The 27,011-nt window shown below is 42.2% G+C and overlaps 1 protein-coding gene across 5 annotated transcripts in view; it reads left to right on the top strand.

The window, feature by feature from the left end:
* The window catches only part of CEP112 (centrosomal protein 112), a 160,048-nt gene that overhangs the window by 74,282 nt on the left and 58,755 nt on the right, over positions 1–27,011 (top strand). For all 5 annotated transcript variants that reach the window (XM_050981300.1, XM_050981299.1, XM_050981301.1 and 2 more), the window contains exon 21: positions 24,386–24,616. In XM_050981300.1, the coding sequence (XP_050837257.1) occupies positions 24,386–24,616 (231 nt within the window). The remainder of the gene's footprint in view (positions 1–24,385; positions 24,617–27,011) is intronic.

Below are 27,011 nucleotides of genomic sequence, written 5' to 3'. Positions count from 1 at the left end.
CTGGTGTTTCTTATGGAATTATAGCCCAAATTTTTAAGAATTTTTTTTTAATCATCGCATATGTTTACTAAAAATGCGTGTTTTGGACATCTGACGTGACTAACAGCCAATGTCCTTTATGAAACATTTGTCAGGCTCTAAACAAAGGTAGCCCACTCATTTAATGGGTGTTTAACAACACTGCATTTTAAAACCAGTTAAATTGGAACCATCTTTGACAGCAGTAATTTTTAGGAGTGCTTTGTGTCGCAGCGAAGGTGAGATGAAACAGGAGCGGAGGCCATTTTGCTTGGCGAAATGAAAAGTGGATTTGCTGGGTTATTCGAAAAATTTAAATAGTAATTAGTGCTAATCACATATGAGTGGCTTGGTTTGAAGGACCTATCTGCTCAGTGTTGGGTGAATGATGTGAAAGCACTGTTATTAAAGGTATTCACTGGAAGTCTTTCCTAAATCCTTTTCCATATGAAAGAGCAGCGAATGCATATTTCTTAATATGTGTGGTTAAAATATGTATTTCTCACTATATTCCTGAAGACAGCTATGACTGAGTACTGCAGATCAATTTCTTTTACTAATACTGTAAAGATTAATTTAGGTTTTTTATTCCATATCCAAGGTCTCTACTTTCACGTAGGTCTTCAGATACTGCGAAAGACACTATACAAAATAGAGAGAAAAATCTAAATAGTTAGATTTTATTCAAATAAAAATAAATTAATTAATGCTTTAATCTCAACTGGAGTACAAAAATTAAGATTTGAGTGCCTTGCCAGATATTAATTAAATATAAACCAATATTATTTTTTGTGAAGCCTAAGCCTAATATATTTTCAAGAAAGGAATTTGATTGAAGCGTATCACCTTTTGTGTTGATGATAAATTTCTGGATAATGATTGCACTCCGCCTGGATTTCTCCATTTTTAGGAGTCTTGCTCTGATTTTTTCACCTGGGATTGTAATGCTTGGGGAGGAGTAAATTGACTTGTAGGTCAATAAAAGTCAAAGCAGTACAAAGGCTTTTATGCCATGCTGTGTTCTTGTAGGCTTTTAAATCCTGTACGTTTTCTATGAACTGCCATAATGTTGTTATTCTTTAACCAGTAGCTAATCACACAGGATTATGTTTTTGTAAATGGGAAGTTTTGAATCACTACTTCTATTTAATTTAGATATCTGGATTTTCTTTAGGAGCATTGTTAAGTTTGCTCATACATTCCGCACCTCCCTAAGTAATTTTAGTTTATCCATCAGTTCACAAAACAGGGAGCTCCTTGCATGATGGAGACCTTCCTTTGTTTTAATAAAAGCAGTCTTGCTACGGAATCAGTGATTTTCTGAAGCAAGACTTCAGGTCACAAAGAATACATCCTGGCTTGGTGAAATGAAATATCAAGGTTAGGAAATTTTAATAACTGAAGCGGAGGGGCCGAGTGTCTGTGGTGCCAGTTGTGCCCTCATATTTCCCCTTTGTCCTTTGAATGTCCTTCTCTCCCCAGCATCTGCCACGTGCCCTCAACCAGCTCAAAGATTTCCATGTTCCAGCTGCTGTACAGGATCATTTTCCTGCTCCCTCTTCCACTGTTGACCTTTGGGCAAGAAGAAGAAATAAAATGCACCCCTGTAACATCAAATACGGCGCTTGGCATTAAAGGAGAGGAAAGAAAGTTTCCATGAGGAAGCTGAATCCTCTTTCCAGGTTCTGTTCTGAGATAATTGGCCAGGCCACTGTGTTCATCCAGTGGAAATTGGGTCAAGAGCAGCTGGAGCGCTCGGGCGCGTTCTGCCCGCGCGGGTCACTGATGTCACGGGGTTTAATTTTAACAGGCAGCGTCTGTGCTCTCAAAAATGAGGCTGCTCTAAGAGATCACTGCTCTTTTGGGGTGTCTTGGGGCTCTCAACAGCCCCTTATTGGTTGGGAAAGAAAAACCTTGAATAGTTCTGAAGCTGTGTGGACGCAAACATTGGAAGCGGAGCTTGTTATGAGAAACCCCGACAAACAGGCTGGAGGTGGTAAGAAGAGTTAATAAGGTGTTATCCCATGGCTGGAGGATCTGTTTCCTTTTTCCTCTCTTGCTTTGTGAACTTTCCATCATCCCCTTGGCCTTTACCATCCAGGTTTGCTTTCCCTTCTCTGAAATCAGCGGCTGCTGTCCCATGTACAGCACATCCCATCACTTCTGGCTTTTCTTTGGAAATTTCTTTCTTTGCACTTGGAATCAACAATCTTTCTGCAGCTATTGCTTTGTCTGAATGAATTTGAGCCTGTGGAGATAAAATAGAAAAACAGTAGCAGTCACTATTTTCATTCCAGCAATGATAGTTATTTCATTCCAGCAGGTTCTTGGTAGATGTTTGTGGTTCTGTGTAGACAATTAGTGTATCAGCCAAGTGGGGGAAATAGAGGACGTTTATCTTGACTCCATAAATATATGAAGGGTGGCTGTGCTGCTGTGTGTCTGCTGCAGATCTCTGTCAACTATTGACAAGAGAAAATAAAGAAAAAACCCAGTAGAGACATTACCTACTTGTTTAATGACAGCTTAATCCCCAACTCATGCCCAGTTTCTGCCTGTATGCAAATACTGCTGCTACAGTAACTGTGCAGGACTGTACTGTATTAATGAGAAGGATTTGGGGAGCTTTTTTCTCAGAATAGGAGACTCTTAAACTTTGATTTGAAAGAACCTATTGTTATCTACAGATAAATCACTGATCAACTTTTCTGCTTCATGCAATTGTTTGAATGTCTCCAGATACCAGTTCCCACATGGTTATTCTCCCAGTATCGGTGGAAGCAATTTGCTTGAGGGGATCTGGAGGGTACAGATAGAGGTAGCCTGGGAAACATTCAGATGCTGACAGTGCTACTGAAGTCACTTCTGTTTACAATTTGGAGTAAATAAATTATATTACTCTTTCTTTTTTCTTTTACTTCCTTTCCTTTTCTTAGCAGAAGATGTCTTTGGCATGAGAAGAAATGCACTGCTTGCAATTCAGGCTTTCTCTGCAGCCAATCTGAATCCTGAAGTTGCAATCTAAATATTTGTTTGTTGTATTTTACTTGGAGAGAGGCTCTTGGGCTGCCAGTCAGACTCCTGTAGACAGACAGCCGTTCCCTTTTAGCCTTTCCCAAACAAAAGCTTTTGGCTGTATTGCAGCATGTTTAATTTACCACCAGTCAGCCCAGGATAATGAACATGACTGTTGATATAAAGTATTTAAAGTACCAAATATTTGTTGCAGCACTTGTGTGGTTTTCCTCGGTTGTTGTTCACAGTCTGCTGACTCAGGGCTGCCATGGATCCCATTGATGGGAATATCTGCTGAAATCAGGGATCTGGTGGTGTGTCCCAGGGAGATGTTCACACTGGGCTTTCACTCAGAGCATTGCTGTGAAATGGTCAAGTGCAGCAGTTCCTTGTGGAATACTCAAATATTGTGAAGCCACAGAGCTGGTTTTCACTTGAGTGAATGCAGGGGAGCTGTGGGAAGGGTTTGGGCTGCAGCACTGGGATAATCTTTGAGATAGGAGGTAAAAATGAGCCTTTGCTTTGTACTGGAGCAGGCAGTGCAGGCTCAGTGTTCTCTCCATCAGGGTCTGGCTCTCCTGAGCCCATCCCTGTCCCTGCTCAGGTGATCCCACCTTGGCACATTTGTGCTCCTGTGTCCCACTCTGGCTGAGCTGCTGGGCTGGGACACCTCTCAGACACCTGTTGGTCCAGCTGTGAACATCTGCCACTTCCTCACCTCATGCACCCTTCAGAGTGTCCTTGTGCCATAGTGGGTGATCATCTCTGATGTCCCCAGTGTTTTTCCTCGGCTCTCACTCTCCTCATTAGAACTGAAGTTGGATTGAGAGGAATTTGGGGCGGGAGGTGTGACTTCATTCTTTCCTTTTATACTTCAGTCAGCCCAGCACTTGAAATACTTAAAAGACATTTTTGGAAGGCATACATAATAGTGCACAAATTGTCATCTGCTGATTAAAAATGTTAAGTTAGCTTAGGAGACAACAGACATTTTGTGCTGTCTACAGTGTATGTAAAAGAGAAAGCAGTTGCCATAGAAACTAGCTCATCACATAATATGAACTCTGAATCTGAGATGGAGTTCTTTTCAGCAAAATGGAATTTCTGTTTCTATGATACAAAATTGAATATATCTGGTAATTATTATAACATTGCAACCAGTGTTTTTATATTCTTTTTTGTTTCATTTTAAATATTGGCAGCTGAAGGTGGAGTGTGTAATTTCACTTGTCTAGGGGCAGGGTGTAGGTTGTATGGCAATAATTTTATTTTATACCAGTACTCCTTGATTAGGAAGAAGTGATTATTTCCTGCATAGATGTTAATAAACATAGAATAAATTCTCTGAATAGAAGTGAGATCAGTTTTACTCATCAGTGAGATGTAAGGAGTCTTTATGCCAGTTTTAACACATCCACTAGGTGTGGCTTTGCAGGCAGGGTTTGTGTGTGATGGCTGCAAGGAATTATTAACACTAACAGACAATCAGCTGTGCATGGTGTGAGATAATTTCTCACAGTAAAGTTACAATAAGGAATCCTGAAGTCAGAAATGATCAAGTACAAACAGGTGCATGTACAAACAGGTAGTAACTGCAGCATTTGAGGTGGTGTAATGTAATTTCTAAGCAGAGAGGCAAAAATACTGTGTGAGTGTGCAGAAATGATCGATTTACAATAAAATCTCTTGATTTTGATTTGATCTTTTGATTTTGATTTGACTGATCTCTTGATTCCTTGATTTGATTGAAGGAGCTTTCTAAGTGAAGATCAGTGTATAGCAAAGCCAGGCTCTGAATTTGCTTATTGATATTCAAATTGTGTCCAGGTCTTCAAAGTGCAGTTTCTGTGATACTGGATTGTTCCAAATATTACAACTAAACTAATTCAGTAAATGTCTGCTGCACAGAGGAGGGAATGCTTGCTCCCAACTTTAGTAATGGTTTTTAGTTCTTTTGAAAATTGCTTTTTTTTGTGTTACCTTGTAATGTGTTTGAGACAGTTGTTGAATAGAAGGAAGTTGACTTCTCCTAGTCCATAGAACAAGTGCAGCAATTTGGAAAACAGCAGTGCTATCCACTTCAAACGTTCCCCTGAGTGCTGAAGGGACATCCTCTAATGGGAGACCAGCATCCATTCTGGAGTTTTTTCACAGCATCATAGAATAATTTGGGTTGGAAGGACCTCTGGAGGTCACCGTGCCCAACCTCCTGCTCAAAGCAGGTCTGACTTCAAAACCACATCACGTTGCTCAGGGCCACGTCCAGCTGAGTTTTGAAAAACCTGCACTGGTGGAGCTTTCACAGCCTTCTTGAGCCAAATGCTCCAGTGCTTTACCAATCCAGTGTGAAATCCCTTTTCCTGGACATGCAGCTGGAACATCTGTTGTTAAAATTTGGATCTGTTGGTTCTTGCCCTTCCTTCAAGAAGAGTCTGCCTCTGTCTTCTCCACAATTCACTGCACTCAGTTGAAGACAGAAAATGATTTCTCTTTGGTGTTTGCTTCTCCAGGCTGAGCAAACCTGGCTTGGTGAACTCCCTGCAGGTCCTGGTGGTCCATTCCTCAGCTTGCAGGGTTTGAGGTCCCAGTGGATGGCACCCTGCTCTCCAGGCTGGCTGCTTACCCAGGAAATGCCATGCACAGTGTGGCAGAGTCACTGTGTCCATCGTGCAGGGCTTTGGAGCAGGTGTCCAGCTGTACCTGCCCCATCTGAGCTTTGGGAAGTGCCCCTTGTTGGCTGACTCTTGACTCCTCCTGTTCAAACCCTCTGAGTTCTCTGCTCACACTGGAGACAGCCCTCTGCTCATCCCTCCAGTCCGTGTCCCTTCAGTTTGACTGTACAGACCCTGTAAAGTCTGTATCAAAACCTTGCTAAAATCAAGATAAATGACACTGACACTTCTCCCCTTTCACTGCAGGAGACAATCACTTTATTCAAGCCTGCTTTGCCCTGGTTTATCCAGCTTGCTGTTCCCAGTGACCCTGTTATGCTTCCTTGCGTGGCAGTTAATTTCATGGAGTTTGACACCATCATTTTTCCAGGGATGGAGGTTAGAGTGCCCTGTCTGTGATTACCTACTAAGGTGCTACGTATTGCAAATTAAGTAGTTAAATTTCTTAGAGTGTGGTTTTTTTTTCTCTCATCCCTCCTCTAAAGGAAGATTATCCAAAATCAATTTAGTCTCTCTTCCTTAGGTCATCAGATGTTAATTCCATTTACTCACTGCCACTGTTCAAGTTTTGAACAGTAGTCTGGCTGTTAAATGATATATATCTTGATAGGAGAGATTCTATGATCTGCTCAGTTCCTCAATTCAAAGGTATTTTAAATACCAAGTGAAAGAATGAGACACTGGGTGAGAAATGGTGACAATCTGTAGTTTGGAATGTTAACACCACTTGTTTTGGCAGCAGTATTGCTCGTAAAACAATAAGATCCATATGGATGCTAATTTTCCCAATTTTGAGTAATAAATACAACCTCTTTATGGTTTAAGTAATGATATTACTCAATACCACTGCAGGGTCCAGTAGATGGTTTCATGATGAGGTAATAAATAGCGATTTTGGAGAGCTGATTTATTTGTGTTTTTCTTTTATGTGGTTTCTGATGGGGGAAGAAGAAATCCCAGAGCCAGTGCAAAGCCTTGCCTTCTCCTGTAGCTGACATACTTTGGCTGAAGATATGTCAGCTGAGAAATATGAGCCCATCCATACAGCTCTGCACGCTCCCACATTAAAGTATTATAAAGGAACCTTCAAGTGGAAAACCAGTAACAAATTGCAGCTGAGATGCTTATGGCAAATTGCACTGCCCTGCGTGCTCCACCACTGCTCTGCCTGTTCCTCCACATGCTGCTTCAGCCTGGAAGAAAAATGGGAGCCTCCTCTGGTTCTCCTCTGTTTCCCAGACAGGAGCTGCAAGGGGGACAAGCCCCAGGCCCCCACGGTGGGTTCTCTTTGGGGCTGGGATGATGCTGCTGGCACAGACACAGCCTTGAGTGTTTCACCACGAAAATCTCTGCAGCTGTTTCCCCACTGGCCCAAGCCCGGCATGTCTAGCAACTCCTCCAAGTCATTGCTGCCTCAGAAGTATGGAATTTGCTGTCCCATCCCATGGAGGGGCAGCCAAATGCTGTGCACTCCTCCAGCCCTGCTCCCACCCCAGTGCCATGCCCGGTGTGTGCTTCCAGCTCCCAGCTCCAGCCCTTCCGAGCTGCTCCAGCCCCTTGCCCAGCAGAGCATGGACTCTGGGCCCACCACACCCCACACAGGGAGGGCTGGGGGTGTCCCCTGCCAGTTCTGAGCCATTGGTGACAAAGTGGTGCCAGCAAAGAGCTCCTGACTGTGTTTTGGGGATGTGCAAGCCAGGGAGATGGGGCAGTGCAGTGCAGTGCCAGGAATCTGCTGGACCTGGGTGGTGCAGCCTGTGGGGCACTGGCTGTGTGCTCTGGGCCCATCTCCTGCAGGGACCCAGCTCAGGAGAGCCCATTTCCCATCCCCACCTCTGAAGGGAGGGCTCTCAGGCAGGAGCAGCTGCCCTGGCCCAGCCCTGCAGAGCCCTCTGAACAATCAGCATGTTGGTATCGCTCCACACTTCCCATCCTGATTCATTAGCTCTTGTCTTTGCTGCTGCCATTTGGTGTTTCTGTTTTCCCTCACACCCAGATAAGAGCAGGGATTTTAGGTTCTGCATTTGGGGACATTCCAGATAGAGAAAACATCGTGAGTGCTCAGCTGAGGGCTGTGGGCTTGTGCTGGCCTCAGACATTTGAGCTCACAGAACTGTGCATACCTTCTCTGCAATTTTTCTTTTTCCCTTTGAAAATATTTTTCTTTTTCTTTTTCTTTTTTTTTTTAAAGAAACAAATTAGAAATATAATCCATTCTTTTAAAGTACAGTGATTATTTTCAGTATGGAGTCAGACAGCAGAGCTCAGCCCAGTCACCTTTGAAGAAATGATTGTCACCTTACCTGAACAAAAACTGTTTCTTCATTTGAATGAGTGGCACAGACTGTGACAGTGATTTAAGGTCTTTAGTGTTGATTTCATGCAAGAAAATATTTTTCACAGTGTGACTTTAAAGCAGACTTTTTTCCCCCAATTACTCTACATGTTGGCAGCAAATTAGCTTTGAGGGAATATTGTGCAGATCATAGTTCTCTGTTGATGTACTGGGGAGTCATTTTTGGATCCTTTAGCTCAGTCAGACCAATGACTGACATTGTTCATGTCTTCCCTTTCTGTGCATTTGAAAGACTTCCTTTTGACAGGGAGGGTGAGATGGAAAAAAAGCAGCCAAAGTACAAGAAATGATTGGCAAAGTGATGATATCATCCAGTGTTCAAAGACTCTGCAAAATGAAGCTTATTAAGGTGACATTTTGTCTTCTATTCAGCACTAATTGGAATCATGCCTGGGTGCATGATGTGGAAGGTACTTAATACCTGAGTGTTTATCATGACAAAATGACAGGAATCGATGTCAGGGATGCTGCAGATTTCTGTTTCATGGAGAAAACAATATATTTCAAACTGCAATTACATATCTCAGAGTCATTTGTATTCACGTGTCTGATAGTCCTCCTAAAATAACACAAATAAGAAAACTTCACTTTTGACCCCTCAAATATTGGCCTGATCATGAATATTCCATTTTCAGGTTTTAGAGTTGTTCTTCAGAGCTCATAAAATCATCACTAAGGTAGTTTAAGGGGAAAAAAGGCAAAAAAAAAGGGACAAAACCCTCTGACACAGTGTTTTCACTTGAAACAGATCTGAAAATCCCACGAAGAGTGAACTCCATCTTCCACACAGGTGATACAATTCTTCTAAAGTTACCTCTGACAGCTTGAGTTCTTTTGTAGACTGTGCTTTCTGCTGTATTGGCATCTGTGAAATGAGTTTAGAAAAGAGAAACAGTGGAGAAAGTGATTTTTGGAAAGGCAGCTGCTGCAAACACAGAGCAGGCTGGAAGATTTGAAGGAAGCTGCTGTATTTGGTATCCTTAGGGATTTCTGGGTTGGAGGGCACCTGTGTCCTGGCTGGGGTAGCAACAGGAGCAGTGTGTTACTCTGCATCTTCATCTTGGATCTTATGAAATTCAGCTCTTCAATTAAACCTCTAGTTTAATATAAAATTAATATTTATTCAGCAGCTGATGCAAACAATAAGCTGGTGGATGACATTGTTACCTGAAGTGCTGTTTTTAAGGGAGTAGGGGTTGGCAATTGCAGAGTAATGTGTTTTTTAAAAACCCAAACAAAAAGAGAAACAAGCAAAAAGCCCACAAACAAACAGAAGGAAAAAATGCCACCCCAAACACAAATCAGTGGAGTGTGGATGCTCACAGGAATTACTGGTCATTAAGTGACTGATGCAGCTGCCTGTGTGTCCCTGTGAACTGCAGCAGTCCTGTAACTAATGAGATGTTGACAAGCAGTAGTTTAGGGGCTGCTGGTAATTATTTGTATTGCTGGAATCCTCTCGGGGGTCTGAGTCTATGTTGGGTTAGTGAAAACATGGCACAACAGACAGGTTCTGTCCCTGAGAGCTGGTACCATAATTGTGCTTGTGGCATGCTGCAAGTGGGGGCAGCAGAAGGTTGGGGACCTGAGACAAACAAGGTTTATCAGCTGGCTTCTCTGTAGGTTGGGGTGGTTGGAGCAGGGAAGGAGAATACAGAGCACACGAGCTGCCTCCTTTGAGTGCCTCTAATAACTCAAAAAATCACATCAAAACATATCCAAAAATGCCCTTGCATGATTTGTCTGTAGCTCTGAGAGGCAGCTGAAGAGTGCTGGCCCCTTGCCATGTCTGCAGTGGCTGCTGCTGTCAAAGCTTCTTGTGTCACTGTAAGCAAAAGGAAAAGTGTTTGACTGAGGTGGGAGAAGAGCACGTGAAGAACATTTTTGTCTGTTCAAAGTTTGGGAACCCCTGCAGTGATTGCCATGCTTCCAGACATGCTGGTTGTTCATCCTGCTCAAGTTTGGTAATAACTGACTGCAAGCCTTCTGAAGCTGTGTATTGCAGGGATTTCCTCAAATTTAAAGACTAATTTGTTATTGTTCCTTTTATCTGTTGGATGCTGTTTTGGGGAGTGCAGGGGGAGTGGAAGGAACAGGACCCAAGCTGTCAATATACCATTGGCAATGTTAGACAGAAAATATTAATTTTTTCCTGCTAAAAGCAGTTTGGGATATGTGAGGGAATGTGTTTGTGTATATATATGTGTCTGAGTGTGTGTACATGTATTATTGCCCTCTAATGGATAGAGTCTGAATGGCTCAGCTTTGTCTGCTTTTATGGGGCTTGCAGCAAAACATGATTTTCATGAAGTCTGATATTTCCCATTTTGGAAGAACTTTATGAGGTTTATTCAGAATTCTGATGCATCTTTTGTGAGTAACATTCCTGTAGTTTGTGTAATTAATTTGGAATTCTCTAGAAAGTCCCACAGCTTAGAGAAGTGACTTTTCTTTGTTCTCTGAAGGTTCTTTTCAGCTCAGCCAAAACCGCTTGAAATTCAGCATTTTATTCTGCTATTTTTACCACAGTGCAAACATAATAACTGAATTTTGAACAGATTTCTGCACACCAGTGACATCAAGAGCTTTTTGGATGTGTAGATCTTGCTCCTTTGCTCTCTTCCATCCAGAGCATGTCCCTGTCCCAACACCCCTGCTGAGCACCCCAGGTAGCCAGGACCCAGCTCCTGAGGTGGGGATGGAAGAGGGAAGGAGCTCTGCTCTGGTTCAGGGGTGTTCCCAGGGGCTGCTCCATCCTACTGAGCAGCTTCCTCCTGCTCCCACCTGTTGTTTGTTTTCCAGGAAAAGTGGCAGAAATGTGTAATGTAGCATTAATTCAGGCTGAGCTTTCAGATCTCCATGAGATTCATGATAAAGCCAAGTGGTCCAATGATGTGGGGTAGCTTAGGGGTCGTTTTGCTTTTTAACTAAAACTGCCTTTGAAGGTAACTGTGGAGTGACTGAAGGAGGAAGGCTGCAGGTTAGCTGGGAATGGGAATACATTTGTCTGTACTGAGAGTTATCTAATTCTCCATGTTCTTTGTAGTGGAATCCTAACTCCACCATTTCTTCCTAGCAGGGCTCTGTTTCCATTCAATAAATACAGGTGGGGGAATGCCATTTCAGAATTGTATTTTTTCTCTCTGCAGCCATGTTCTTTCCTTTTCAAACTTTGCAGTGCTTGCTTTTGCAGCAGCAGAACTGTGCAGTGTTTGGGACAGGCAGCAGAGCAGCCCTGGCTCAGGGTTTCCTTCAGCTCCCACTGCAGATCCACGGAGCAGTGAGTGTCCAGAGCCACCTCCCTCTCCTCCAGGAGCCTCCTGAGGGGGGTTTTACACAGATATTCCTGATGGATATGGATTGCAACAAGCCAAATATTCCTACTCATGAAAGCCTGTCAATATTCAGGGCAGAGCAGCAACTCATTTCACAAAGCTCTGCTCCAGCACCTCCAATCTCTGCAGGCTTTCAGCTGAGTCCATCACATTTCTATTTATGATCCAATTACAAGCTGAATGTGGGCTGGAGGAGCAGAAGGAGCAGCACATTAATCAAATTCCCTTGTAATGACTGTGTTCTCATGTGGGTGATGCTCTGAGGTGTGATGTAAGGTAGGGCACACAGTGCTGGCTTTTCCTGTCCCTGCCCAGGGCTGGGCTGTCCCTGGGCTGTACCTGCTCAGCTTGGCAGGCTTCCACAGGAGGCTCTTGTAGTGATGGGAGAGCTTTTTGCTGGCAGCAAAAGAAATTGTCCCTGTGTTTCACTCTCCTACATTTTCCATTTGTGAGGAAAATAGAAAAAAAATTGCATATGTTAAGAGAGAGATGAAGGATGTTGCAGGAGCATCTTCTCAGCCCAAGATGGGGATTTTATCTGCATTTCTAAATATTGGTGTTTTTCTTCTGAGCATGATGTTTCCTAGCAATATGCTTTTTCCCTTGGAAGAGTTATTTTCCACTCACAATACATTGGCAGCCATTGTTTGCATTGTTCAGGATCAACCCGAGGATTTTTCTAAATGTTATTTTGATTTGATGACTTTGTTCATCAGTGAAATATGAAAGCTCTGATTGTTTAGGGCACAAGAAGGGCACAATACATTACTGGGTTACGTGCTCATTTAATGCATGCACATTGTGGTGGCAGTAGTAATAGCTCCATTAAAGAACAAAAGGTAGCAACACATAGAAGCTCTGGATCTGGCCAATCCCCTCAAATTACCATAAATATTTGAGCAATCTGAATAGTTTTAGACTCTGTAGTAAAGCTTTCCTGTTTTTATCTGGCACTGAAGGAATGTGGAATAAAGTATTCATTTAACAAAGTATAAAAATATGTGTGCTATGCAGTTATAATCATGTGTCATTAATCAGAAAATACTGCAGAAACTCTGACAAATTAAAAACACAAGGATGTGTCTGCAAGGGCTTTTTCAGTCATTAAAAAGCTGCTTCACCTCTCAGGCAAACTATTTAATGGCAACTCCTTGCTCAGTGTACTGACATCTTCAAAGGCTCTGACATCTGTCGGCCTTTGAACTACCATTAAAAAATATTATCCCATTTCCATTCTTTTATGCCCATTTTTTTAATTATAGTCCTTCTTTCAAGTTAGGAACATGGTTGGTTTAAATGATGCTGTCCTTTCGTTTTCAGCCACCCAGCTGCGGTCTGAATAAATTGATGTAGAATCAAAGGCGGGACTTTAAAGGGAAAAGGTTTGATGGACTTGGACTCGGAACCAGATGAGGTTTTATGATGAAAAGGGTTTAATCCCAGCACAGGCATCGCTTCTATCACTCCAGCAGTACAAAGCAATTCATATATATAGGTTCACCAGAAATGATCTATTTTTTTTTTTTACTTTTTTTTTTTTTTTTTTTTTTTTTTAAACAGCACAGATCTCTTCAGGACTTGCAAATGTGGCATTAGCTAATATTCAGAGAGCTGATTTCCTTTCATCCACCAGAAGCTTATGATTATAGTACAGTTCTCGAATTGGAAATGAGAGCTGCAACACAGATTTAAAGCTCTGCTGTCTGATTTGTATTCAATATACATGTCACTGCGGGACAAGGCAGTCTAGGCCGAGCTGGTTCAATGAAGGCAAAAACAGTTTCAGCATCAGAAATTCTGGGGGGGTGGGTGGGAAAGGTACCAATTAATTCTTACCTGCCCTCCCTGAGTATTGTGTGGGGTACTTGGTGGATTACTCTCGTGCTGAAGCTGTGCAAACAAACCCTTGTGATAAGGTTTCTTTGGCATCTCTGGCATCAGAGGCTGAGGGAATCCGCAGGATTAATCAGTAATGGCTCCTAAAGCAGCCATTTCTGTGGAAGGCAATGTTTGTTTTTCTCTGCCTGAGTTTCAAGGAGGTTTAGCAGAGACAGCCCTGCTATATAGCCATAGCCTTCATTAATGTGGTAATTAGGCCTGTGTGTGGGGAGAGCCAAAATCTGTCTCACAAGTGCATCAGAAGCCATTTGTCAAATCTATCACCTCCAGGTATCCAAGAAGCAATCTCTCTACTAGTTCCCTGATCTTTGTATTAGTAAAAATGTGCTACAAAATCTTGATTTCCTATTGATTTTCACAGAGTAAGATTGTGTCCTTCAAAACAGTGATGCTTTCCAGGGAAGGAAAGCAGCAGGTTTCAAAAGTCTTCAAATTCTGCCCCCTTAGAAGGCTGATGGACAGAAAGGAGCCAGCTCCCTTTGGTACTCTGCCTCCAGTCAAGAGTTTCTCCTTCAAACCCTTCCCACAGCTGTTGTTCCCTGCCAGAATATTCAATTTAGGAGTAGTACATTTTTCCTGATTTCTTAGGTTGTGTTTTGGGACTTGTTTTTTGGCGTTTTTTTGAGACAGTAGTAAATATAAACATGGGCCTTTATAAATGGATTTTTTATTTGACTGCTATTTCATAGTCTGCATGTTTAGTATGTATTTAGATTTTTATATTTAAACTGTGTATTAATATTTATTCAGAGTACAGTAGATCCAAAACAGTTGCATAAATAAATCTGAAGAAATTCCTGCCTCAGGATGCAGTGGCCTGTTTGTCATTCAGAAAACGAAGAGGCATCAACTGAATTCAAGGACAAACTGAGAAGGATAAAAAGGACAGAGATCAACAGAAAGGTGCCAGAGGAAGATACTGAGCCAAAAACCCTCTCGAATTCAAGAGAAGAAATGTTAGGCACAGTTTTCATTTATTTTGAACAGATCATCCTGTGATTGATGTCATCTTCCAGAGCTGGTAGCTGTGGAGCAGGAGGCTTCCAAAAGGTCTCTGGACTCAGCAGAGCCACTGTGGGGATGGTGGGAATTGTGCAAGCAGCACTCGAGGGTGAAGGTGCAGAGAGGGACACTTGAACCAGCATCAGCTGGGTGTGTGGCAATGGGACCATCACCTGATGCCCTCAATGCCAGCCTCTCACCTGAGCTGGCTGAAGACCACCTTCTCTAGGATTTTCTCAGATTTTCCTCCTCAGGTGGAGATGACACATTGTGTGTTTTATGTCAGGACTGTCTCTAGACAAAGACTACCAGAATGTGCTTCTTCCAGTGAGAAATTGGTTTGAAAAGGAGCAAGCCAAAAGTTGGACCTGTGTGTGTAATTGTTCATTTGATTGGTGTGAGCAGCTAACATCAGGAGGAGAATTTACCACAACTGACTGACAGGAATGCTGCAGCTGTTGTTGCTGCCCTGCAGAAATGAGGGATCCATGCAGTCAGAAGCTGATTATTTCTTTCGAATCTAAACCTGTGAGTGATGCAACTTTTATTTCTGGATTTCAGGATTCCTGCCCACACACATTGCCAGTCATGAGGCTGAGAACAAGGGCTGCAGGTTTGGTTAAAGACTGTCACCTTTGCTGTAGCAGTGTGACATCAGAAATGAGAGAGGTTCCTGCTGCTTGGCATCCTAAACAGAGCAGGAGAGGGCAGGTGGTGCTTTGAAATCCTGTTGTTGGCCCAGAGAATGACAGCTCTGGGTTCCTTAGCTGGCTTCCTGTGATTATGGGGGAGTTTTGAAAACTTTCTCTTGTTCACCTGAGTGACAGGGAGGGCAGGGCTTGGGCAGAGGTGTGGGCTGGGAGCGTTCCTCAGGTGCCTGTGCAGGTGCTCCTGGCAGAGCCCTGAACGGGAGCTGCTGTGCAAAGTGGGCTTTTCTGCAAGTATGAACCTCTGAAATTAGAGATGGCAGATATTTTATGCATGGACAGCTGATTACTGAAGCTTTTTTTTAATGAGGCATCTTTGGTTTTTCCTGGCAAGTTTTGTGTCTGATGCTGTTTCCATTACAGCAAAACCCTTATGGGATGTGTGAGGTAAAACTTGGGAATATTCAGAAGTTCTGAGCAACAAATGCATCCAAAATAAAAGTGTGTGATGCTTTTCTAGGTGTTTTTTTTTTTGAGGCATGGGGTTGTTTTGGTTCTTTTGCTCACAGTGAAATCTTTTCTACAGTTGACAGGCAGAGACATTCTCATAGACAATGCAGCATGTTCCCCTTCTGGGGACAAATTGGGAATTACAGGACATTTAATTTTGCTGCCTCACAGAGATGAATGTCTGTAGTAATCCTTAAATCTGCAATACATCGTGTCTGCACTTAAATCAGAATTACACATTGTTCTGGAAATGTTAATGCTTCTAAATTTAATGTGTGAGAAATTTAAATGCAAATGTTTTTAAAAGCTTTGACTTAGGGGATGCTGGACACAAAATGCTCTGAGATTGACAGGTGGTTCCTTCCCAGTCCACTGCAGAGATCTTCAGGCTCCATTTCTGGATTCCCTTGCAGGAAATTCCTATCCTTCCTCAAATATCAGTAGCTTTTCCTCACTTTCAGAACAAGTTTTACTCCAGTGTTATTTCAGACCTGAACATATCCATGACATTCATCTGAGAGGAATATTTGCCTTTGACATCCTGAGCTGCAGAAATGAAAGCTTTAGAGTTTTTCATAAAGGAAAACAGGGAAGATGTTTAGTGTCATTTGTACCAATCATCATTTAGGGATGGATTGTTGTGATTTGTACAATGCAGAAAACCTGGTGTTACATGTAGATTTTCATTTATTTTTTTAGCCACTCTTCATTTTATTTATGTTTCACTCCCACAAGTTATTTTAGGGGATCACTGCATTAAACAGGGATTTATGGCTGATTAATTTTCTTATCTCCATCATATTTAAGTTCCATTAATGCAGTTATGTGCCCATTTGAGTGTCTCCATTAAAATTCTAGGTAGAAAGACAGAAAGAAATGAGTCCTTTCCTGGCAGGTCCCTTAGCACTTTTATTCAAACCATTTTGTTTGTACAGGGAAGAATACAAAGGTAAACATTCCTTTCATCAGATAAAAGGAGAGGAGAAAGAAGGCAGAATTTTTAATTTTTGTCTCACTAATCTGTTTCAAAGCTAATTCAGTAAATCAGGGAAGGAGGAACTGCTCTGGATCAGTCTCCAAGGCAAGAGGGCCAAGTCTGTTCCAGGTCTTAGAACAGTGAAATGGAAAATGTATTTAATTGATCTCAGTTTCAGCTTGGTGAGTAATCCTTTGGCTCACCAGTTCTCTGCATTGTTTTGTTACATGTGTAAGCTCAAGGTTCTTCCCTTCAACTAAAACTCATTTTGTTGGGAAGGCAGTGACAATACCCAACCTAGAGGAAGTTCTGCTTTCTAGCTGCTGTTAACTAAATTGGAATCAAATGGACTTATGTAAATTAAAGATGGAAATAAGCTCTGTTAATTTTAAGCTCTTTGTGGAGCTGTTCAAATGGATGTCTGATTTTCTTTCTTCCCTCCCTCTGCTTTTTTTTTTAAAGCCCAGTTTGTAGGTTAAGTGCCATTTCCATTAACTGGGATTTAGGCATCTGACTGGCTTCTGTAAAAGTCCAGATCTACTTCAGTGCACTTCTTTTGGGAAAAAAAATCATCAAAATTTGTGTTTTGCTTAATGCCATGTCACAGCAGACCTCAAAAATGTGCTGCCTTTTTCTAAGATGCAGAAACCAGAGTGAGGCCAATATTTTGAGTGTAACTTTTCCCTGCTGGCTTTTTCAGACCAGTGTGTTTGTTTCTTTTCAGCCTTCATCAATACCTGGCAGAGTCAGTGAACAGTTTGGGGGTTAAATTGCCTGTTAATTGTTGCCTAAGTGTGTTTATTTATAGGAATGGCACAGGCAGACTAATTTTTCCTTAATTTTATTGGAAGTGGAGCTGAGCAGAAGGTAACTGTTGTTCGTAGTGAGTCAACACTTCCATGTGGTTCAGGAAATGCTGAACAGGATTAGACAAGACAGAGCAAATCCATTGCTACAAAGCAGAATCTCTCTGGAAGGGTGCTGGACCTTCCTTGGGATGATGTTCAGTGCAGGAATTGTGGGGAGGGGGGGATGCTGGCCATGGTTTGATGCCAGAGGTGAGTGGGGTTTCCCTCCAGCAGCGCTGTACAGGTGGGGTGGTGTTAAACCAGTCCCCACACCAAAGTGAGACCCTGGTAGATGCCAGATAAGTAGGGTTAGTAGGAAGAAACTTTTATCAGATTCATTAATGTTAGAGGCATTCTTGAGAGCATGCCCAGGGCTGGAATAGCCCAAGAATCTTACCAAGGAGGTTTGACCTTTAAAAGCAGCTTAATGCTGTTAAAATTAATGAAATGAATCTGTAAGTGAGCAGCTCAACACCTGCCTTTACAAATCCCAGGGGGTGTTTTCAAGAGAGGTGTCAGAGGTGCATGTGCAAAGGTGAGAGGAGATGAGGCTGTGTGGGGATGGAGTCAATAGACCTTTGCATGAATCCTGAGTGTGGGGATTGAGGTCTGAGCCTGCTGAACTGCCACATTTCACCCTCAGTGTCACCTGCACTGCTGGTGCTGAGGTTTCTCACTGGATATTCATCTGTCTGAGCCTGAGGAGCTTCCCTTTCTCTTGTGCTGTGCAGGTGCAGATGTGTGAGTGCAGCTTTGCTTGGTGCCAGTTCTCCTCCAAGACCCAAACTTGATTAAATCCAACCTGATTTATAAACTGAGGACCTTTCACTTATGAACATATTAATGACTTCACCCCATCCCTGCAGTGTAGGATCTATGGAGAGAAATACATATAAATAGGATGAAGGTGGCTGCTTTTTAAGAAGCTCTGCAGTAGAACCAACATTCTGGAGGGAATTTTTCCCCCCTCAAGAATGAGAACACTTCAGTGTGCACAAAATATGGCATAAGCATACAATAAAATGCATCTCTGAGTATTGAAGCTGATATTTCTAGGAAGTCTTAGACACTGCTCAGGACTATTTATAATGGTGGGGGTGCTAATTTCCATCTTTTGCCCTGGAAGGGCTTGCACAGCCCCATGCTCTTGGAATGATCAGTGCTCTTAGGAACTGAGCCCAACCTGCTGGTCACTGAACTGCTGTTCATTTTCACTTCATTTCACACCATTTCATTTATCTGCTCCCTTAAATGCCACATTTATGGGCCTGTGTGTTCTTACCCAAAAGGCATTTAAACTTGACAGTGTAATAGAATGTGCTGTGAAAGCTAAATAGCTGTTTATTACTTATCCCTGCTGATTTGTGCTCTGCCACATCATTACCCATGTGATAATGTGCCACTGTTTTTCTTTGCAAATGAAATCTCATCTTTTAAAGTGTTCATAATATTGACAAATTGCTGATTTTAGGAGTCACGAGAGAAGAAGGTTAATAAATTCTTTACATGTTTTAATTGAAATTGCCATGGTATAGAAAATATTTTTAATATAGTTGTTTAAGTGGACATGATTGAGTTCATACAATGCAAAGGAGCCACAAATAGCTGCCAGCTGGCTGCACTGGCCACTTGGAATTCCTTTGGCATGGAGAAAAGCAGGTATAGTGGGAGCAGTGAGTCAGAGTCAGTAGGATGATTTGTGGACAGAAAGATTAGGGCTGTGCCTGGTCCTTGGCTGGCAGGGTCCAGAGGGTAAAAATCATGAGAATAGTTCCTGCAAACCAGAATAAGATCAGATAAGAGGATTGTTGTCCCTTGCAGAAGCTGCAGTAGAAAAACTCGTTAATATAAACTAATTTTGTTTTAAACACAAAATCAGCATTACACACATTTGAAGTTTATACAGCTACACTTTCTTCTAAGCTTAGAGCTGCAAATGTTTGTTTATTTCTCAGACTTCTTTTATGTTAAATGCATTGGTTGTTTTTGTGATGGTGGAGAAACTTGTATGATGTTCCCCAGGAATGGATAAAGCTGTGTTTATTCACAAGAAAGCTGAAGTGGTTCAGATTCCCATTTGAGCAGATAATCCCCTTTACAGTAAATGTTTTACAGTAAATGTGCCACCAGTCCCTGCATGGCTGGGACAGGACACTTCATGCCCCTCTTCTGGGACACTGCCCTGCTCCTGGGTAAAAGGGACTCGTTGTCCCCACTGAATCACTGGGTGTTCCTGCTTTGTTCCTTATTTTCCTTTCACTTCTTCATCATCAGAGTGAGATTTGTTTTTATTGCAGCCTGCCTTTCCCTTGACTGGAGTGATCTCCTTTCAGAAATAATCCAGTGCCCAATAACAAATGTTATGGATGCCTCATCCCTCACTGTCACCCCACAGCGTGGCAAGGCACAGAGAGACAAATGTCCCTTTCAGAAGGGCCCAGCTGATGTTCCCCAGCACACACTGCTCGTTTCACTGTTCTTCTCCAAGGAGGAAATGCTGAGAAGGTCTTGGCAGCAGAGGCAGAGGCTGCTTATCTGTGGTCAGATAGGGCTGTGACTTACAGGCTGATATTTGAGGTTATTATCCTAGAGAGGATCTTTGGGATCATCCAGCCTAGTCCATGCTACTGCTCATGGACTCGGTTGTTGTAGGTTTTTTAAAATGCTACATTCCAGCAAAATTAAACCCAGCAAAGTGAGCCCTGTGCAGTCATCTCTGACTGGAGCCAAGTTACCCCAGCACAGAAAACTTCTGAAACTCCGTTTGAGGAGTTGTCAGGAGCCCTTGAGAAGGGCAGGGGTGTTAACAGTGATGCTCTGTTCCAGCAGCTCCCAGCAAGGCAGAGCAGTGAGGTGACTGCAGCTTCATCTGCTGGCACGTCTTAGTCACTTACTGTAGATCTGCTGCAGCAACACCTCAGCACCTCTAGATCTGCACCACGGGGAATAAATTAGGAGTGCATTTCATCTCAGCTCTCCTCTGCCTTGTTTTTGTGACTTCCAGACAGCCTGGCCACTGGAGCTGAGCGTGGTGCTGGGTGGATGTGGTTTGGTGTGTAATGCACGGGGAGGAGGGGGCAGCCAGCTCCGTGGGCTCACCCCATCAGGGTGGAGATGCTGTCATGCTCCAGCCTCTTCCTCAGAAACTCATCCAAGGAAATGCTTCATGGGGGTGAAGCAGCAGCTCCTGGAAAATAAAGGGAATTTGTGTTATTATTGTTTTTAATTAGGCCGTAGTCATTCGGTCCATTTCTCATCCCCGTTGCCTGGAAGTGGAGCAGAGTTTCAGACATCAGCAACAGATTTTAATTTAAACTTTTTGCCAACTTCATATTTTCTTATGCAATTTACTTTTTAAAATTAAGAGCACATGTTTTCCTTCCAAATAACACGCAGTACATTTATTGGCATTTTAAATAGGCCAAAGTGAGTGACCAACCTTCTTCTTTTTCTTTCAAGTCTATTTTTTCCCTGCAGGCAAATTGCTGTGGGCTTATGACCCACCCTTTTTATGACACTATTTCAGCACAGATATTCTTAGTTAGAATTCTAAGTTATTTCTTTGAAACAGAAATAGACATCACCACCTTGGCCAGCAGTTTCTTCATCTAAGGGACATACAAATATGTCACATAAACCTTTATGAAATCTCTGTCACACAGTTTATGTGTTTTTGTTCCATTTGGGAGACTGTGTAAGCTGGTGTTGTCTTTCTATTTGTTGTCCTGTATGTGGATTAATGGTCATTTTACAAAATGCTTCCTTGTTTGGGGCATGTTCCTGTGGCATGCCCATCCTGGGAATTGCTACAAACTTCTGCATCCTTTCTAAAATAGATACAGATCTCTCTTATTTCATGTGCTCGTACCCACACCACCGAAATAGAGACTGCAACACTTTGATCCAGAAAAGGCAGCAAGTGGCAGTAACATTCTGGCTCTATTACAGACTGTCAGCCCTTATTTTTTATGTTTAATCCTCATTTAGCACAATAATAATTTGCTTAGATGGGGTGTTTAAGGTGAGTTTTTCTAACAGCAGCTCTTGTACTCCAGCAGTTGTTTGGACCATTTGGTTCCCAAACAGAGATTTGGGCAGCCAGAGGAGAATTTGGAAACCAAAGCTGAGAAAGAGGACTCAGTGTTACAAAGAAACCATCCTGCCTTTGGATCTGGAGCCTGAGAAGTGAGATTTTGTAACTGCAGCTTTTATTTTCCCACAGAACCGTTAAGAAAAGACAGTTGCTCATAAGTTTTATATTTCATGGATTTTTCGCAACTGAGAATTAAGTCATCTTGGGGCTTCTTTATTTCCCCCCCTTATTTGCCTACATGTAAGTCTAATAATAGTTTATTAAACCTGGCATGTGGAATAGCAGAGTCTTAGTGCTGGGAAGTTTGGGATCCATTTCCCTCAGCAGTGGGGACATATCTGTGTCACACAGAGTTGTCTCGGGCGCTGGGTTGGGCGTAAGCTGCTTCTGCCACTGACTTTGTTTATGGGAAAAACTAATCTGGCTGTGAGAACTGGACTTATTTGAAAGTAATTGACAAGAACTGTGTCTGTGATCCCCAATATAAGCTTTTTCCAGTCACTTTGGAGAGATTAGATGTCTCTTAACATCATCTCACTGGCAGTGAAGTTGCTCCAAAGGGACTCCTTTAATCATATTAGTTTCGCTGCCATCACCCCGTCTTCAGAGCCTTTCTTCTTCCCTAATAGAACCAAATCTGCTTTTGCCATCTATTAGGTCCAACATTAATGCTCCTTTGCATATTAATTACTGCTGCTTTACCTATGACATTCAGCTCACTCTCAGCTGTCCCCAGTTTTGGCTCTGAAGGCTGGGAGCTGTTACTTTCTCCTTACAGAAAACACTGGATTGTGTTTCATTTTCTAATGACTTTTAAGAACCATTGAATAAAGAAGGAAGTCAAGCTTAAAAGGTGTAACAGGAATTCACCTGGTCTTTATTTTGGCTTGTGGTGTCATTTGTGAGTGAATTTTCCTTGTATTATAAAAAGTTAGCCCTGATTTCTTATCCTAAATATTTTAATAAACTTTTTAGGGAACTTCTGAGCAATGTAATTTCTTAGTTTCACTTATGTGTGTGTGTGTGTTGGGAGTGTAATTAAAGGAAGTTTTTTATTTTAAAATAGGAGGAAAAAAATGACAGTAGGGGAATGAGCTTTCAAAAAGAACTCTCACAGATGAAAAGATAAATGTGGCTATTTCAGGCAGGACTTGCACTGGGGCAGCTGTTAAAAACCCCAAATTCTCAGTGTGTCAGTTTGGAACTCAGACCATATCACCCATCAGCAATTGCAGCTCTTATCTTCATTGAGTTAGTGCTGCTTTGGTTAAGGAAAAGCCAGGCAGGCTGTCATGTTCTTGTGATCTGGAGATGAAATCATTTTCTGAAAGAATTATAAAAGTACATTGTGGATTATAATTATACACTGGAACTTACTTTACGTTTTTAGTCTGTATACAGATTTAATAAGAAATTAAACATGTGTAGAGGAAAAGCTCAGGAAAGGAAGGAAAGGATCTAGCACAGATTACAGTATATGAAACATATGTTGGAGATAATGCTGATAGGGCTGAAATATGTGGCCTGTGGTAGAGTTCTGTATACAAATGACGTGCTCATTCCTCTCCACCATACACACACTCTTACCTTTGACATAGTGGGGACTAATGCCAGTGAGTAATTAAGAAAGCATGGAAGCAAAATAAGTTTCTGAGATGGTTGATATTATTTAATGCATGTTACAGCTGGGATAGCTGAAGGACAAACTGAAGGTTTGAAGGGAGGTGATGTCTTTTATTGCACCATATAGTTCAAATAGCTTGAGAAACAGGCAAACTTTCAAGCCTTGATATTTTTTTTTCCTCTCTCAGATCACAGTATTTATAGGAATCTGTCTTGGGAGATTAATGTACAAGGCAATAGATCTGATAGTCATTCATGTCCCAACTTTGGTCAGAAACAAATGTTTCCTTTTCTGAGTTTTGTACTAATGTGGTTCTCAGAGGCTGCAAATAAATGGTGTAGCTGAGTACAGGCAGTGTATTAAAAATGTCTGAAGAAGAAAAATGGTAGTTGGAGAGAAACTGGCATTCCAGGACAATGGGAATTTTAAATATACTCTGCTTTTCCTCAGATTTTCCTGTGAAACCTTTAATGAGCTTGAGCTGAGTCACCTGCACTTACTTGGTAGAACATCAGTTTCTGCTCTCAGTATCATTGTGTCCTCTGTGAAGGAATTCCAGGCAACTGCAAAGTTTCTTGGGAAACAGGGAGGAGAAAAGGGGAAATTCTGTGGGAGTTTTGTAGTGAAAGTGCTCATTTTCAGACTTACATTTATGAATGAACACACAGATGTGCTTTCAGTGTCATCCATCACTCTTAGCTGTAAGGACAGTGCTTTGTGTCCCAGATGTGATGCTCCTGTACCCCAGTGAAGAGCCCACAGAGGGAATGGAGTTAGAAAAGTAACTAGAGAGAGTTAGTGAGTGTGATCTGAACTAATAGATGTGTGTCTACTCCTGTGGTAAAATAGCAGAGTGAATTCTGTGCAATTAGGAGTTGTTGGAAGCCTGGTCACTGAGAATTTCAGACTTTCTGTGCTGCCAGGCACTGACCCCCAGAGAACACTGCATTGATCTGAGGCTGTGGAGAAGCTTCCAAAATGGAATGGCAGAACTGGGATTGTGGGGGTGGAGTTTGAATAGAAGTGTGTGATATCACATAGTAGAAAAGTATTATTCTACTTAAACTTTTGTTCCTTGTAAATCCTCATTTAAGGCTGGTAATAATCCATGGGTCAAGATCAGAGGCACAGGTTCTTGGGCTCTGTGCCAAGGTCTTTGAGGGCCCTGGGCAGGGGCTTGAGCCCTCCAGGGCAGCCAGAGGATTTCCTGGGTTCTGACAATACAGTTATAGTATAATATAGTGTAAGAAGGTAATTAATTAGCCTTCTGATATCATGGAGTTCTGCCATCATTCTTCCCCCCCATCGGGCATTCCTAGCACCGACAGAACCCAGGTGGGGTTTGTGCTGTGGGTTTGGGTTTTGTCACTTTGTTTGCTCTTTCCCTCAGGTGATCTCTGGTCTGGAGAACCAAATCCGCAAGCTGAGGGAGGAGCTGATCCAGGCAAACGCCCTGAGGAACCATCAGCTGCTGGACCTGAGCCTGCAGAGGGACGAGGAGAAGCTGAAGGCATCTCGAGACAAGGAGGAAGCGCTGAACAGCCTGAAGATGGAGATGGAAAAAGTGATCTCAGACCTGAAGAAGAGGCACACGGCAGAGACAGAGGCAGCCTTGAAAAAGGTAAGGGCTTGACAAAGAGCAGCTCCACGGGGCAGGAGGGGAGGGATCACCCCAAAGGTCAGCTGGGCAAAGTTTCCCTGAGGAAAAATGTTCAGGGATCACTTGAGTTGAAGAAACAGATGCAGACCATGGGATGTCAGAGTCCCAGCAGGAGCGTGGGGTGGTTTGGGGTTCTGGGATGGAAAGCTTTGCTCTGGGCACGCTGGGGCTGGGCAGCACCTCCAGCAGGGATGGAAGGTGCCATGAGGGTCCAACAGCACTTTAAAAACACAGGTGATTTCACAGGTGAAGCCAGCCAGGAGCAGGCTGATCTTCCTCTGCTGGAATAGAGGCACTGGAGAGGGTGGTTCTGCCTAGCCAAGGTTTTTCTCCCTTAAAAAGAGGGTGAGCTTTTAAGGAGGGAAAAACTCAGGCTCAGGGTGCAAGGAAATTGTGTCTGGTTGCTCCCAGTGGCTGGTCTAATTTTGCCTGTGGTGTACATCAGGTGAGAAAGGACTCTGGTAAGATTTGAAAATAGAAATTAATGTTTCAGATTGATCAAGGCTTCCCTCCCATTGTTCTGTGGGATCACTGCCCACATTCCTGCCTGTTGAGCATCCCTTGGACCCCTGTCTTGAATTCAAGCATTCTCCCCCATTAGAGCTAAAACATGCAAGTTTTATTTCAAATGCCAAACCAAAAAAAAACCCTCCTTAATATTTATGGTAGACTCTGTGTATGTGTAAGCAGATAGTTGTTGGAGTCTCTTTTATACATTGCATTAAGGCACTAAATCACACATTTTCTTGCAAGGGGATGTGCAGTGGCACAAATTAACAATCTGCATGGAGTGTTTGAGCAGCCTTTGTGCAAGTGACATTTCATTTACCTGCGTCAGGTTCTTGGTCTGTAATTTGAAAGAGAATTCTGAGGATTATGTTGGAAATCAGCCAGCCTGAAGCCATTAAATGGCTGTGATCAACAATTCAGAATCTTTTCTGAATGTAAGGAAAGCTCTGCTTGGCATAATTATTTAAAGCCAAGGTCACAGAAAGTATTTAAACCTTTGAAATTCATCATTAAAGGATTAATTTTAACTCAGGAAGACATTGTCATTTTTGCTTAAAAATGGAATTTGAATCTCAATTCTTTTCTTTCTTTGATCTTTTTTTACATGTGTAGTATAGCAAAAGAAAAGTTAACTTCTTTACATCCTCAAATTAAAGTAACAAATAATCCTTCATAGGGCAATATCTCTAATAGTCTTGAATTGTCATTTCTGTCAGAAATACTGGTTTTCTTTAATTTGTTGTATTTTTTTTCTATTTTTCTGAAAATTTGCTAATTTTAAGCTACATTAACAGCTATTGTATTTTTTTTCTTTAACCTACTTCCCTATTTTTACCCTAATCTGAAGAGCACATGTTGAGTAAAAGATAGGAAGGGAAAAGAAAAAAGTATCTCTGTTGAAAAGTCTTTCACAGACATGTGAAAATACCTGGCATTACCTTCAAATCTCCCTTCCCCATTCTGTTTCATTTCTGTCTTGCAATTGTAGGACTGTGGAAATTGGCCACAAAATCCAAAACTCGAAGTAGCTTTGAAGACAAACTCCATTTAAAGCTCAGAAGTAGCAGTTTCAGCTAATTTAGTTCAAATCTTGGTCCTAGTCCACAGAACCTTGATGAAGATGATTTTATCCAAGAGAGGGATAAAAAACCATCTTAATTGCATCATGAGCCTTGAAATTTGTTTTTGAAAATATTTTCTACCAGATCTCGTTACCTGGAGATTTATGGCAACATGAGGGAAAAAATTGTACTCTAAATTTACTTTTTTTGGTGCCAGTTCTGTGAAGATTGCTTAAAAATCCAAAGGGAAGCTGAATTTCACAGTTTAGGCGTGGAACATCTGACTGGCCAGATTTTCTGAAGGTCACTCCATTCTCAGTGAGGGAGCTCATTCCTCTGTGATCTGCTCTGGGAATAATGTTAATTTCTGTGGGGATTGCTTTGTGTCATTGTGGACTGTTGTTAACGTGAACATGAGGAAATAGAAAAGAAATGATTCATACTTCAATGACAAGACAAACAGAGCTGTAAATGGGTGAAGAAGATCCAGGATTCCTCTGGCATTGCCCTCCTGCTGCTGTGGGGGTGAGGAGAAGAGTGAGGAGCAGAGACAGGGCAAGGAAGAGTCTTCATTACAGGCACACTGAATGTTTAAATATTTGTTGGTGGTTGTAGACATCTTTTTGATATTTAGGGACACATGATTGATTGAGGTCTTTAATTTTCTGTTGCTTAGAAATCCCATCTGTAAGGCTGGGAGGTTGTTTGTTGTGGTGTCAGTTCCTGAGCACTCCCTTAGCCCTTGGGGGTTTGTCAGGATTGGTGGCTGGTGGAGATTCCTGGGA

Source organism: Serinus canaria, chromosome 18 (genome assembly GCF_022539315.1).
Source record: "Serinus canaria isolate serCan28SL12 chromosome 18, serCan2020, whole genome shotgun sequence".
NCBI lineage: Eukaryota > Metazoa > Chordata > Aves > Passeriformes > Fringillidae > Serinus > Serinus canaria.
Note: the sequence above shows the minus strand (reverse complement) of the source record. Positions and strands in the feature narration are given on the sequence as shown.